Here is a 15,011-nt window from a genome sequence, read left to right on the forward strand (position 1 = left end):
TTGGATATCTTTCACAATTCCTGACGCTGAGCCGTTCTCACAGCCGTTCGGTTGCGTCAGCTCGGGAGAGCCATCAGATCGCGGGCCACAAATGCCTATCCTCGGATATGGGGTTGCGGGGGAAAGGGGCACGGTTGCATCAGGAGACCCTTGATGTCATCATAGTACCAGTAGGCTAGTGACTCTAGTATATATATATGCTCTTTTTAACGGAGACCATACCGACTTTACTGTGTCACTAAACTACCGTGCAAGTGCTCCCTCTGAAATCCTATAGAGAATACACTTTGATGCCGACGGCCTCGGAAAAGTTGTCCAATCTTTTGGTGTCACGTTTTTTTTGGCAAGTGATGCTTACTTACATTCTAAAACACATTCCAGTTCGTTTTCCGACAGTTTGCAGACAGTTTCTATCAGGAGAAAAATGTGTGTGCATTTACATAGCCTTTTCAACTATGCAAACCACAATCCTTTGCATTGTGAAGCAGAAACTACAGGATAGATGAAATACCAATCCTACACACATTTTGCTAGCTATTCTACAAAGAACCAACCCAATTTATTACTGATAAGCATTGAGACCCCATCACGGTTCAAATCGACTACTATTTTGCTCCTGAGCTCACATTTGATGAAAACAGAAACAGTTTAGACACATTTGTAATAAGCCACAATTTAAGGTTTCGCTTTCTTTACTGTCAAATAGTCTTGTCTTGGCATACATTTAAGCTTATTGTTACGGTTTCTGCAGAGCACGAAATATGGCCTCATTTCCCATTAAATGAAATGTGATGAAAGCACGTTCGCTCTCTTAATGTATGCAGTGTAAACTTCTGTTCATTTCATCTTTAGAAGATGAGGTTTTTCCCCTCTTCGTCTTGCCTCGCTTCGAAATAAAATCTCTGTGAATGCTCGAGGAATGGGTTCTGTGCGACTGCGATGGGCTGAAGGGTTCTTTGTTTGTATGATTCAAAGGGGAGAACCAGGTTTGCCTGACAACCAGGTAGTGTGTAGCCCAATCACTTGCGAGTGCAAGGGCAGCCTCATGTCACGATGAAGCATCACCGCTTGTGTCCGTCAACCAGCCACCGCCATATGGGATTGCAATTCCGGACACGGTACCTATTTGACTATGATTATGATGATGATGTGCAATGCTTTGCTCCTCATTACTTTTACTGAAAGGTTTTGATTGGTTGTACAACAAGGCTACATCAATCAACCTTTATAGAGGCAACAGAAAAGGCTAAGAATTAACAATGCTATTTGTAAACAGATGAAATCCACAGTGAGGGCTGAATCTTTATCAAGACTGTAGAAGAAATATTCCTGGCTGGTATAAAAGCCCCCAGATAGCACTTGATGTTAAGGCCTCTTTTGGAGTGGGGAGAATGTTCAGAACAGCATTATGTTCACAAGGAGCATCTCAGAAAGGAATTGTTGCCCACATCCTACTCGATACAGGGAGACAGGGCTAAACAGGAAATGACATGGCCATCTGTGAAGGCTTGGATCGCAAAAGCACACAAAATCCAGGAGACATTATGTAAGTCCCCGGAAGGATCTTACAATCAAGTGTGTGCGAGCATGAGTGTGTGTGTGTGTGTGTGTGTGTGTGTGTGTGTGTGTGTGTGTGTGTGTGTGTGTGTGTGCGTGTGTGTAAGTGTGGTTGTGTTTGTGCGTGTGTGTGTGTGTGTGTGTGTGTGTGTGTGTGTGTGTGTGTGTGTGTGTGTGTGTATTATGTGCAAGAGAGGGAGAGAGAGCCAGAGAAAGCCAGGGAGCGAGCCAGACACTGCTCTGTGTATGTGTGTTTGTGTGTGTGTGTGTGTGTGTGTGTGTGTGTGTGTGTGTGTGTGTGTGTGTGTGTGTGTGTGTGTGTGTGTGTGTGTATGTGTGTGTGTGAGTTTGCGTGGTGTGCCAGCTAATTCCTTGGGAGAGGATTGTTAGCCTAGCCCATTTGGAGGAACTCTCGTGGGAGGTTCAGATGCTGCGGTTCCCTGGTTCAGGTGGATGGCAGAACGGGGAAGTACAACCACAGCAGGGCCCTGCCAACTGTATCCCGCGTGTGTCCCGCGGACGCCTCAGCGCGCTGGGCTTTGGCTATATCCCCGGTGCGTTTAACCAACGTCTGATAATGGCCGACGTCTGCTTCTGTGCCACTGTCAATTGCATCTTCATTAGAGACGTGGGGAGGGGGGTTGTTCACTTGTTGGAAAACAAAACAGCAAATTAATTTCATGTGACATTTATGAGTGCGGGGGCGTGCGTCCGTAGGTGGCCGCTCTAAAGGGGTGGAGTGTGATCTTTATTATCCCACCCTCCTGCGCTCCTATCGTAGCCTCATGATAATATCAATTCATTTCAATTTATCAGTTAATGAACTCAGTTCATCCATCATCTTTCCTGTCTGGTGGCTGGATAAACAAGGCCACAGTTTGAGGCGGTGGCTGCTTATCTCCGCGCTCTGCCAATCAGAAGGCCGGCGTCATAGTAATTAGAAGATAAACAATGCCTGGGCTGACCCACGGCACAAATCTGGTAGCGCAATATCGGATCACGTCAACAAGCAATTTATCAGCAGATAATACACGCTACGGCACAGCAACAGCTGCCTGTGATGATTGCATGTATTTCGTTTCTTTCACATTCAATAAAAAGTGGTGAATATTGATCAAAGTGACAGGGAGTGGCACATGGGTGTCAGGTCTATCACCAGAGCGAGGCAGGTCTGGAATACAAACAGCAGATGGGGGAACATGGTCCGTGTAAGCGGTGGTGCATAGCGATTTTTATCTTTCCCTTGACCGATGAGTGTCTGCGGTTGTTTTTCACTTTTTTTCTTCTGCATTCCATTGTCTCGCGGCACGTTCACTCAAGACAGGCTGTGCTCTCCTTGCATTATTTTATTTTATTTTTCTTCCGCAGCCCTTGAGGGAAGTTTCTCCGACGTCGAAGCACAGTTTGTTTTCCTGCATTCCTGAACAGCTGTGGCCTCAATCAGTCATCCCCCTCTTCTTTTGATTTGAGTGGGACAGACAATCTGGAGGAGTACCAAAGAGGAGGAGGAGGAGGAGGAGAAGAGGAGGATGAGGAAGAGGAGGCAGGCTGCCCTTAACTCAAAACGGTCCAATCACCTCACCCCACCGCTCTCCCCACCCCCTTCCCCCTCTCCCCACCCCCTTCCCCCTCTCCCCACCCCCTTCCCCCTCTCCCCACCCCCTCCCTCCCAGCATCCAACAGAGACTGAAACAATTCATCATCTTCCTGTCAACTCTTAATTCTTCTATCATTATTTTTTGAGTTAATGTGCCGTCTCAGGGGCATTAACCTTGTGCTCTCCCATTCCCCCCCCCCCCCCCCCCCCACCATCCCTCTGCCAAGCCCCCTGTTGGCCCGCAGTTTGGGGTTAAGCGACTGGGTCAGAGTGCAGAGGAAGAAGTGGACTCCCTGGACAGAGTGTCCAATAATGAGACATAAAGAGGCAGTCAACAGTATGCTGAACTGAAAGTACAGCCTGTCCTCCTCCCTTTGTTGACGTGCGCGCTATGGGCGATGTAATATGATACGCAATACCAAGCAAGTATGGGGATAAACAAACTGCTTTCAAAAACAGACGCTTTTTCTTGTTTTATTTTTTGGGGTTCGAACAGCGCAAAAAAAATTAAAAGCTTTATAAATCAAGCTTCGTTGGAATAAGCCATCAAGACAATGGGCAAATGGAAAGTCATAGGGAAAACTGAATAATCCTTTTGTTTTGGCAAGAATGACAAGCGCCACCATCCAACTTCCCCTCGACCTCAGCTTGTCGGGTGCGCGTTCAATTGTTCAGCAGAATGGAGGTGGTGGTGGTGGGGGGGGGGGGGTGGTGGCCAGATGATGCTCCCAGTTAGAAATGGAAAGCTCAGTGAGAAAACAGAGCTGCCAAATGTGGCACGAGAGCAGCCAGCATTGCCTGTGTCATCTCTCCACCCAACAACGTGTTGCTTTGAGCTTTGACTACCCTGGCTGCTGCTGAGATAGACGTATACAGACTGGTATAAACTGCCAGCATCTGTTGCACCCGTATAATAAAATGACAGCAGCGATAGACGCAGCAGCGACGGTGGCTGTGGAAGAAGCAGGTGAACCCAATGAATACAAAGACGGATGAATATCAAATGACATGGCGTCGCTTCCATCCTCATTTATGCAAAATGCTCCAACAAGGTTGAATTCCGGGGACGTTTATTTTTGTTCAATTGAAACCAGCATTAATGGTACAGAAATGTCCAGGTTCTTCATGGCAAAGAGATTACATGCAAAGGAAGAAAAGAAACGAGTTTGTAAACCATTGTGTGACTGTGTGCACTAATGACGCATTCTTCATGTATTCTTTGGCCGGGGTTCAATTAATGCGAGCTGTGATCAGGTAGCACAAGCAAGTTTAAAGTATTAACCTTTTTTTTTTCTTCACTGTGTACAGATGGATGTGACGTTAAATATGCTTATTATTTTGGGATTATCTTTTAATATATTACTGTCACTGCTGTCGCTGTAAGAAGTATTAAAAACTACATGTAATATGGAGGGAATAATACAATAGCAATATCATTAAAAGTTGTTTTGTTTAATTTGTCCACTTTTCTGTCGAATATGATGGTGACGAGAGCGTCAAAGTTTGACAATTGCACAAACTATACAATATGAAACAATATGAACAAAAAATTCAGACTAAATTCATTGCCATCTGAACATAAACATCGGCTCCTTCTTAATAATGCAAGACGGTCTTAAAGCCCAGCTGGTGGAAATGCATCAAGACAGAAAGGAATTCATCATTTTATAAAAAAAAAAGAGAAATTGCCAGAAGGATTGCAAGCGGATTACTGGCGTGGCATTCGAGGGAATTTGAAAACGTGGCACAAACAAGGCCCCCCAACTCTCTAGATGCAGCCCTCTCATGCTCTGTGACAGATGGACCCTCTCCTCACTCCTTCCCCCCTCTCCCCTGGATCCCGTCCTCTTCCCTGGATCTGACCCTGCTGGGGTCTGCGGAGTCTTGTGGGAGAGGGCGTTAGAGAGCACGTTGGAGGGATGAGAGGTTCAGCGCCGGTGGCAGATGTACGTAAGGGAACAGCATGCCCTTTAATACCTAAGCGTTAACCTTTTCCCTACTGGGGCGACCAGGGATATGTGGACCTTTACCCCCTCCCCCCTCCACCCCAACCTCACCCGACCCTCACCCCCACCTTGCAGATCTGTTTAGATATTGTGGGGCTACGCTTGTGTTACCCAATGACCTCCTCTTCTCACCTCTCTCTCTCTCTCTCTCTCTCTCTCTCTCTCTCTCTCTCTCTCTCCCTCTCTCTCTCTGCTGTGTTCCCCTCTCCGTTCACATCTCTGGAAGACAAATGGGGGAGGGGGGGATTGCAACGATAAAAATAAGAAAACACGCGATAAAAACGAAAGATACAGGTGCGGCTATAAATGATGGAATAAAAAGCCCAACAGGGGTTCATAAATGTACAGCCCTGGAAAACAAACACACACACACACACACATTGAGACGGACACACACACACACACACACCCACACCCACACACACACACAGATAGAATCACATACACTCACACGGGTCATGGACACTCTTAAACACACGGCTGGTTTCAAAGTGATGGCAGGCAAGCACGGCGCTCGTCTACTCGGGTCTAGCGAGCCACAATCACTGAAGACCATGTAGATAGACCTCCAGAGTTCCAGACATGCCATTTACACACTCAAGACGTGCGCTCCGATTGGAAGGCCCCACGCAGTCTGTATCTCAGTGTGTAACGAGCATACACTCTGTCAAAGTCGTGCGTAACTCACTGCGGACGACACACTTGTCAGCCTAAGTGCGGCAGGAATAGGGGGAAGATTGAGTGATAGGGGGTGTAATTCTTTTAAATACGCACCAGAGAGCTCCCGGTCCAAGCTGTCGATGAAGCTCTGAAGATCCACCGTGTCTCCCAGCCGCGCTGCGGAGGACAAAGAATGCAGACGGAAGGGATTATGAATTAAAAAAAAAAAGCCATACATTTTTGGAACAACAGAGGCAGAACTTTTTTTCATTCCTTTGTGGTGGAAAAGCACAGCTCAGTTCAGTGGCATTTCCTGTAAAACCCAAACGGAAAAGTAGGAATTACATTCGTTTTGCTTTAAGAGCAATAAAAAGACGATTCAAAGCCGTTGCTTTCACGTTTTAAGGAGAACGCTGATCTCTTGTCTTCCCAAGAGCTGCACAGCACATTGGCTAGCATGTCCCGGGGCCTATTCTTCAACTAAATGCGTCCTCCTTATTTAAATGCAAGGGCCACTGCCACAGCCGGGCATCGTTATGCAAAAAGGGAAAACAATAATGTTAATGTACGTGCGGGCCACGCTTGGCTCGGTGCTGTTTATCGTAAATGTGCTGGAGGTAGTCAGTGTGTGTGCGGGCGAGGGCTCATCAAGGTGAGTGGCTGAGGATAGGAAGACGCACATGTAGACGTAGGGGTCCCTCACGTACCTTTAGCTGTCAGCGAGATGCCCGCTGGGCGGAGCTCCTCTTGGCTGGTGTTCAAACTGTTACCCAGAGAAGCTTCGCTGCCTTAGGGGGGGGGGGGGGGGGGGGAACAGGGGGACGTGGAGTCACAGGACAGACAGAGATACAAAATAAAGGGGAGCGGAGATAGAAGATTTTTAAAAAACAACACCAGCATACAGAGGCCAGGCCATGGGAATGAGTCATAACAACAACTAAGGAGATGAAGAAAAGAGTCCTGCAGCTGCTCATTATAATAATGAGCGGTACAAATCTTCTCTCACTGGTTGACATCCCAAGCGAGAGCTCTAACAAAAGCGGGGCTTTGCCTGATGAAATGTTGATAGACCGGCCAGGGTACTTAATAATGACTACGCACAGGGAAAAGTACAACACAATTGCTGCTTTTATCTCATCGTGAATGCAGAACAAACACAAAGCAGCAACAATATAATTCAGGCCAATCAACAATTGTAGGTTATAGACCCTGAGATAATTGTCATTCATTCAAGCGCAATTGCTTTAGTTTCTGTCAAACAACCCTATTCTCCCTCTATCTACCCAGGGAGTCTGCGCGCGTGTGCATGTGCGTGAGCACGTGTGCGTGTGCGTGTGCGTGTGTGTGTGTTAATGAATAGGAGTTGATTTCAAGCGACTCGCAGGAACCAGCCCGTGGAGACTGGGTTGCAATGTGACAAACACGCAAATTAGGCATTTATTAAGGCGAACGGCGTACATGTTTTCGGTTTGATGATTAGCCCTACTTACAGTAATCCGAGTCCTCGACGCCACTATCGCCACTAATGCTGTAATAGTCGCACGACGCGCCGCGTATCCCCTCTTCAAGGAGATGTTGGGTCGCACCAGAGCTGCTTCTGCAAGGCGCTTTGAGTTCCTCCACCACGTCGTCAAACTCACGAAGCACATCTTCCAGGTCCGTCCCCGGGTCTAAAGAGAATGCATGGGTCAGTTCGGAATAAGTCATCAATATGACATGTTGTTGTCAAAGTTTGGTTATTTCAAAAAAGTAGTGGGTCTAGGTGAATAATTGCACGTGGGGCCCCTTACACGTGCAGCTTTTAATGAGACAACTCTGGGTTTTGCGTTGGCTTATTAAATTGCGAGACGAAATCGAAGTATTGTAATAGCGGCGGACTGGACTGACCTGTGGTGATTGTCGTTGCCATGCTCCACAATGTGAAGTGAATAACAACGCAGCGGCTCTTCAGAGTTCAAGTGGAGGTGGCTGACTTTCCTCTGCTCTCTGATGGTTGGAGTGAGGGGTCGCTCGCAGGGAGAAGCAGTGATCATCAGAGCTATCTGCCGTCAGCGGAATATTCCGTATGCGAGCTGAAAGTAGTCTACTGTAGGAGGCCCCATGTGAAAACGTAATGGAATCAGAGGCTGATGCACAACGAAGTGGAATCATCACCACCAGACGGTGACCGCACATTTTCCCCGCCAACAGAATTTGGCTTCATTTTCGAAAACGTTTACGTCGTCATTTGCATGTTCTTTTAAATAAAAACTTAAAAACCGCTAATTATAGCCTAAGCTCTCCTGTAGCATATCAACTATTTAGTGCAAAGTTTGATGGAAGCGTCATGTCATGAAACCCCTTCAATATGACGACAGAGGGCGCTAGAACGCAATTAGTTCGCAGTTGACTCATCAGATGACATGAAACGTATCTGAAACAGAAAAAAACAATGCATTATAATGTAGCAATAATAGGCGACTAGGTTTAGACACGTACAGGAAATGAAAAAATAACACACATGCAGGGCAGGAATCTGGTCTGCTGTGAAGGTTGTAGGCCTACACGTTTCCACAGCCTATAAACGAATTTAGTTCCACAGTATTAGAATAACAAAAACACGTTAATTAGAATTGAACAGTAAATGGATTCCAAAGGCATATTTTATGGATCGGGGAGGGGTTTGGGGCCTCAGCGTAGGATTAAACCCCTAATATTAAAATGTGGAGGACCACCCCAGCCATTTTCAAATGAAAATTACACCCTTGACTAATTCTGCCAGAGCTGAGTGTGGCTATATTCCTTGGTTTGGTCTTGGCTGGCCTTCCTCTTGGGTGTAAGGAGCTGTAAGTATTTTGGAAGTCCGACTAAATCATCCTTTCCTTGTGACCAGGGGAACATGTAAAATGAAACCCAGACACCGCAAAGTGACCAGTTATAAGACGTCTGGAATCCGTTGATGTGATTTCATGCCCTTATGAAACTGAATCCTGTGCAAACATACTGCACTTCAAGATCACCATTAAAGACTAGATTTTCTTCCAGTTAAATTGAGCCGTCATCTTTTATCGTACATAAACAATTCAGAAAGTATGCATGATTGACCATGGATAATTTCCCATAGATTTAAGAGAAGAGGGAGGGGAAAAAACAGTATCACACACCACAAACTAGATTAATAAAGCACGGCTGTGTCTTCCATAATTCATGAAGACATCCTTCACCTAAGGCTACTGTAACTTTAAAGCTGTGAAGCCAGCCACCACACATGGGCTGGGCTAAGACTCTGGTTTAGCGAGCTGTGCATGGCTAAACGTCTTTGCAGATCGTTTTGTAAAATGTTTTTGCCCATGCAGATCGATTAGAAAGGCTTGTGCATTCAAATAACCACAGAGAACTCCATGGTCCGCGGCAAAAAAATAACACAATTCCTTTGTTGTATACCCATGTCAGAAGTAGTGTTATTACACACAGTTCCCCAATAGATAAGTTCACACTTGCACAAAGGACTAAAACAAGATTAAGCCTATCACGGCTGAGTATTAAGTAACTGTGGAAACTTGCTTCATAACAAAGAAAAGCAGGTGATCCTGTTGTACTGATAGACCTTGGACTGTGCCCAATGCTTCGAAAGAGCCTGCTGTTGTATTGTAGGCGGGGCCTGTGATGAATTCTTTGTACAGGTATAAGTTACCGGAACTGGCCCAAGCATTTACTCTCTGGCAGGTAACTCGGGTAACATGTGTGAGGGCTGTGGGCCATGGGACTCTAGATAATATGAACTGGGCTGCACTTCTACAGGTCAGTACAACACAACATCAAAAATGCATATCCTGGAAAAACCTATGCGTCTTGTTTTTTTACCACCAAAAAAGATTTGATCTTAAGAGCATTATTTATTCTATTTTGGGTTAAAAATGAAATATAGTATGACATTGGATTATTAATAGATGAATTCTTTAAAGTTCAGGCTTGTAAAGGATAGCAGACAGTCAAATGTGACTTTGTTTCCGACATTAAGTATTTACCCAGATGTTACATTTCAAATGCATGACGGTGAATAGGTCTTTGTCAAACACCAAAGACCTTTTGTCATTTGTTCAATGCTCTGAATTGCTGTAGAATCCAGTAATTGGCATGTCAGCGAGTGGATTCATATTGCTGACCTTTACGGTCATCACTTTTACAAGTCCTTAGTAATGCATGAAGGTAAAAATGAATACCACTTCGAGTTAGGGCAAGTGAAATTGTTCCGACAGTGTTTTGACAATTCAGTTGACAGCAACATGGTTTTCTGTGCTAACCTAAGCTGAATGCTTTTTTCTCCCCAACCCCCTCTCAGCATGTGCTGGTTATGGTCCATCTTCGGCAGATGGTGTGCGGTACCTCCCGATTTTACATCGCAGAAGAACAAGAGGCTGGCGTCCGTGTGGGGACCCTTCGCCGAGACTTCCCCCCTCCGTTTAAACTGCTAAACCTTAACTACCTGTGGGTGGATAAGAGCACAGGGGACCTCTACACTGCTGAGCACAAGATGGATCGAGAGACGCTGTGCCCCGAGGAGACAATGGCTGGGGAATGTATTATTCCACATAATGCCATCGTGGGGCCCTCGGGAGACCTTGTACGGTTCCATGTAGTCGTAGAGGACGTCAATGACAACACGCCGTGCTTTGAAAACATTGAGATCCGCCTGAGTCTGCTTGAGGATATAGAGGTGGGCAGCAGTGTTCCTCTGGACGACGGGGCCACAGACAGGGATAGCGGCGCCAATGGGGAATTGCAGTATGACCTTCAAGACCCCGACGGGGTCTTCTGTTTATCAGTGGAGAAGGGTGCTGTTGTTTCACTGGTTGTGCAAAGCGCTCTGGACAGGGAGCTCCAGGATACCTATCGCATGTCTCTTGTGGCCACCGATGGCGGATCCGAGCCTTTGAGTGCTACGGCGACTCTGATCATTGACGTGATGGACATCAACGACAACTGTCCAAGGTTTGTCTCCGACAGTCCCCAAAGTGTCACCGTGCATGGCGACGCTGCCAGGGGAACGCTGGTGACTCAGGTCAGGGCCACCGATTCAGATCTAGGCCCGAACGCTGCCATCATCTACTCCCTCAGTCCCAAGGTATCTGAGCGGGCCAAAAACCTGTTAAGCCTGGATGGCCTCACAGGGCACGTCAGGTTAACTCTCAATCTCCAGGCCGACAGCGCCGAGGAGCTGGTGTTGCATGTGTTGGCCAGCAGCCCTCACTGCCCTCCAGCAGACACTCAGGTAACGGTATCCGTGCTCCGCTCCACAAGGCATACACCGGAGATAAAGATTGGGTTCATAGCGGAGCACGAAAACCAGACTATCCTGTTACGGGAGAACCTGCCCCCTACTGTCTTAGCGCTGCTGGAGGTGAGAGGGAACAGTGGCTTAGGCGACTTGTGTCTTATCATTAAAGGCGAGGTGCCTTTCACGTTAAGCCCGCAGAACGGCAAATATCTTCTTTCCACCTCCAGACCCTTAGACCACGAGATGAAAGGGGAGTATCTTATTTCTGTGGGGTTTTCTGGGGCCAAGACAGGAGGCCACACCGTGGACACAGGCTCTGGGCTAGAGATCAGAGTGCTTGTCCTGGACGTCAATGACAACATTCCTCAGTTTCTCCGGACACATTACCATCTGGAGGTTGAGGAAAACAAGCCGCCAACGGGATCTCTGCTGACCGTCAGGGCTACAGATGCAGACAGCGGCCCCAACGGCCGGGTCACCTATAGGCTGGGCAAATACACAGCTGCCATCTTCAGGATGGGGAGCCAGACCGGTCAGTTGTCTGTGACCGTCCCGTTGGACAGGGAACAGCAGGATGTGCACACAATCAGCGTGTTGGCACGAGACAATGGCTCTCCTCCATTAGAATCGCTAACAACCGTTTCCATCCGTGTGCACGACCAGAATGACAATGCGCCAGCGTTTGTTACACCGCACTTCATATTTTTCATCCCCGAAAACCTGCCGCCACTCGCCCACGTGGGCAGGATAGGAGTGACGGACGCCGACGAAGGGGAGAACGGCGGCGTGGAGGTATGTGTTGTGAACACCACCGCCCCCTTCGTCATGGACAACGCCCAGGGGATGTTGAGGTGCACCACCAACGTTGACCGGGAGACAGTCGACCGGTACGAGCTTCACCTGCTCGCCACGGACCACGGCCACCCTTTCCCTCTGACCTCCGTCGCCAAGGTCACCATCTTCCTCGAGGACATCAACGACAACCAGCCAAGAGTGATTCTCCCCGACAGCAACCTGTCCTGCCTGACCGTGTCGCCGGCCACCGCCGCGGGAACCATGGTGACGAAGATCTACGCCACGGATGAGGACTCCGGGCTGAACTCGGAAATCACATACACTGTCGCGGCCCAGGAGCCGGCCCCCCACACCAGCCCCTTCCGGCTGGATTCAAGGTCGGGGAACATCACCCTGACCCAGCGGCTGCTGGGGACAGACCTGGGGATGCATCACCTGTTCATCGTGGTGAGTGACGGTGGGAAGCCGGCCCCCCTCCACACCACCGTTTGGGTCAATCTACTAGTCAACGAGACCTTGGAGCCCTGCCACCTGGACAGCCTGCCCAGGTCTCTGCCTTACAGGCTGGCACAGACACCCTCCGAAGCATCCGTCTGCGACGCCAAGTACGCTCATCTGATGCTGTTAGCGGGTCTTGGTACGATGCTCGCATCCATCTGTCTGCTTTGCGTGACAGCTGTTTTATACCTGAAACAGAAGAGAGGGCTGCGGGGAAACGGGAGGGGAAAGGAGGACGAGAATTCGATTCCACTCAGCCATACAAAGAGGCATTATGATGAGTAGCACACTAAAGCAAACAGTTAGCTTTAGCTCTATGTCAACAATGCAATGAATATGTTGAATTTGCAACTGCTGAATGCACACAAATGCATTCGTAGTATTGAAATTTGATGTCCATTGGTTTTCCAAACGCCCTTGCCTCATTGTGTATAATGCCGGCGGTTCTTTTTCCATTGTTTTTGTTCATAAAGTGTATAGGTTTTAATTTCCTGCATGACAAGCCAGCGCTAAATCCCAAATATCAGGTGATTCATATTCATGATAAGCAAGCCACATCGCAGATGAAATAAGGTTAACTTGATAAATATGCGATTGAATATATAAAAATACCCCCAGCGTGAAGGGAAGAGACCTAGGAGAAGAACAGTAACTGTCGCATACGGCGTACACAGCATTAGTCACTGCAAGGAGCACATATTCCCCCTCGAGCAATAAATAGCCCAGAGACCAGAAACTTCCCCATCTCTGAGGACTCCTCTCCCTGGAGAGAACAGAACACCATTCTGTCTGGCTAAAAAGACGGAGCTAATGATCCTGCTAAGTTGATTAGCTCTCTCTCCCGTTTCCCTCTCTGAGTGATGGAGAGTATTAGGTATTTAGTCGCACAAAGGGGTTTAACGTTCCTTTGGCGGAGGAGGAGGTGATGAAAGTCCCGCAAGGAGATGCTTAGAGGAGGCCTCCGGGCTGCAGGCAGGGGGAGACCGCCAGGGACCGCTTTGGACAGGTGAGTGGCAGGACCTGGAGAAGATGACACACACACACACACACACACACACACACACACACATACACAAACACACACACACAGACACCCCTCAAGTCGCAGGCCTCTCTCCTGTTATCCGATCGGGCCTCTACTTAGCCGCATTGTGCTGGGTGTCACCCTAAGGCCCTGATCCAACGGCACCGCCACAACGATGGAACATAATGTACACCGAAGAATGGCCTCTAGTCCCCTTTCAGCCTGTTTACATCAAAACCTGCAATTTCGATCGAGGAGTGTTACATTAATTCCAAGAATGGATCATCTTTCCATTCATACCCCCGTTGCAAAGCTTCCGTTGGTATGCTTTGTTGTGAGATATTGTCCTGATATCTATTGTGCTACCAGAGGTTATCTTTATGCAATCATAAATGTGTTCACCGCTCCCTGTTGAATTACGAATATTCACAACAACGGTTAATAAAAAGCACACGCTTGATATTTGATTGTATGAGAGCTTTGATATTTGACTGGGAGCAAGAAGCAGTTTACATTGTTAATCGAACAACTGTTTATGTATTTAATGTTCAGAGTCTGGCTGAGCACATACACGGTGCAGTTTTCAATTTGGACGGCCTTTGAGCCAGATTCAGCTTTCAAGGGGAGTGCTTAAACACACCTAGGACACAACTGGTTTATTTAACATGCATACATTAAGGAAATCCAATAAAGGAGCAGCAGAAGCGATAATGGTCTTGATGCCCTGGTTTATTGTAATGCCAGTGTATTAAAATAAGCTGTGACATTGCAGCCCCAGTTAGAGTCTGGGACTGCTGGCATCAGTAGGCCTATTTGCTGGTCAATTTATTGGTGTTATTATATCTAAAGCCTATTTAGTGTATGAACCAACCACTATCCAGTGGTAAATATCAACAGGAGCCTTTAACTACTGCCTCGTTAATTATATGAGATTAAGTAGTCTAATTCTACAACACTAAATAATGTTCCAATGGCTTATCAAACAATTAATTTAGCAATGTATGGTCTGCACTTAAGGTACTTATGTTAACAACGTATAAAACAAGACAGCGTTGGATTATTTTAATTACTGATATTGTCAAGTTCAATTTAATATCAATCTTAAGAGCCTTTACCAATATAAACACTGACTGTGTAAACAGTGCTTTAAAATATCTGTCCCTACAATTACATTGCAATAGTTAACCACACTTCTGGTTCCAATCATGAGCCCAAACGCACAATTAAAACTGAGTGGCGAGCTAATGCTTCACATTAAGAGTACCGTGCTGCCACAATAGTGTAAGTGTTCTTAAACCTACAGGCTTTTAATTTGAAGTGGCACTTATTTGCGTTCAGACATATCTATACATTGTTTAAACAGCCTATGGTAACTGTACATAAAGTAGGTAGTGCTTTTTTGCATTCAAATGATTTTTTTTTCCATAACGCATGTTTTAATTACGTAACACCTAAATTGCAAAGCTCTTCAGTCTATTGCCTTAAAGAAATTAAGAAACCGATTTTAAGATTCGAATAAATTATTAAGTGAAATCTCAGACATACTACTTTTGAATAATACTGTTGAATGTTGTGATAGGTGTATTTGGGTTGAATATGAAATGTTATAGGCCAGAA

General features: G+C 46.7%; 2 protein-coding genes across 2 annotated transcripts; one reads left to right on the top strand and one right to left on the bottom strand.

Annotated features, from left to right (window-relative positions):
• Positions 1–4,207: 4,207 nt before the first annotated feature.
• Positions 4,208–8,153, bottom strand: si:dkey-27i16.2 (regulator of cell cycle RGCC-like). Its single transcript, XM_060062860.1, has 5 exons — positions 7,708–8,153; positions 7,311–7,490; positions 6,528–6,608; positions 5,935–5,997; positions 4,208–5,379 (listed from the first exon to the last, which is right to left on the bottom strand). Exons 1-5 carry the CDS (start codon positions 7,727–7,729, stop codon positions 5,372–5,374), a joined length of 354 nt encoding a protein of 117 aa, XP_059918843.1. The 5' UTR covers positions 7,730–8,153; the 3' UTR covers positions 4,208–5,371.
• A 1,255-nt stretch (positions 8,154–9,408) lies between these two features.
• Positions 9,409–13,866, top strand: pcdh20 (protocadherin 20). Its single transcript, XM_060062849.1, has 2 exons — positions 9,409–9,600; positions 10,142–13,866. Exons 1-2 carry the CDS (start codon positions 9,466–9,468, stop codon positions 12,653–12,655), a joined length of 2,649 nt encoding a protein of 882 aa, XP_059918832.1. The 5' UTR covers positions 9,409–9,465; the 3' UTR covers positions 12,656–13,866.
• The last annotated feature ends 1,145 nt before the right edge of the window (positions 13,867–15,011 follow it).

Source organism: Gadus macrocephalus, chromosome 10 (assembly GCF_031168955.1).
Source record: "Gadus macrocephalus chromosome 10, ASM3116895v1".
Classification (NCBI taxonomy): Eukaryota; Metazoa; Chordata; class Actinopteri; order Gadiformes; family Gadidae; genus Gadus; species Gadus macrocephalus.

Excerpts from the sequence above, each read along its gene's own strand:
- si:dkey-27i16.2 (XM_060062860.1), bottom strand. The coding sequence starts at position 7,729 with ATGGCAACGACAATCACCACAG. Across the intron at positions 7,491-7,707 it reads GGCAACGACAATCACCACAG|ACCCGGGGACGGACCTGGAA; the intron begins GTCAGTCCAGTC and ends CATTCTCTTTAG. Across the intron at positions 5,998-6,527 it reads CATCTCGCTGACAGCTAAAG|CGCGGCTGGGAGACACGGTG; the intron begins GTACGTGAGGGA and ends TGTCCTCCGCAG.
- pcdh20 (XM_060062849.1), top strand. The coding sequence starts at position 9,466 with ATGAATTCTTTGTACAGGTATAAGTTACCGGAACTGGCCCAAGCATTT. Across the intron at positions 9,601-10,141 it reads ACTGGGCTGCACTTCTACAG|CATGTGCTGGTTATGGTCCA; the intron begins GTCAGTACAACA and ends ACCCCCTCTCAG.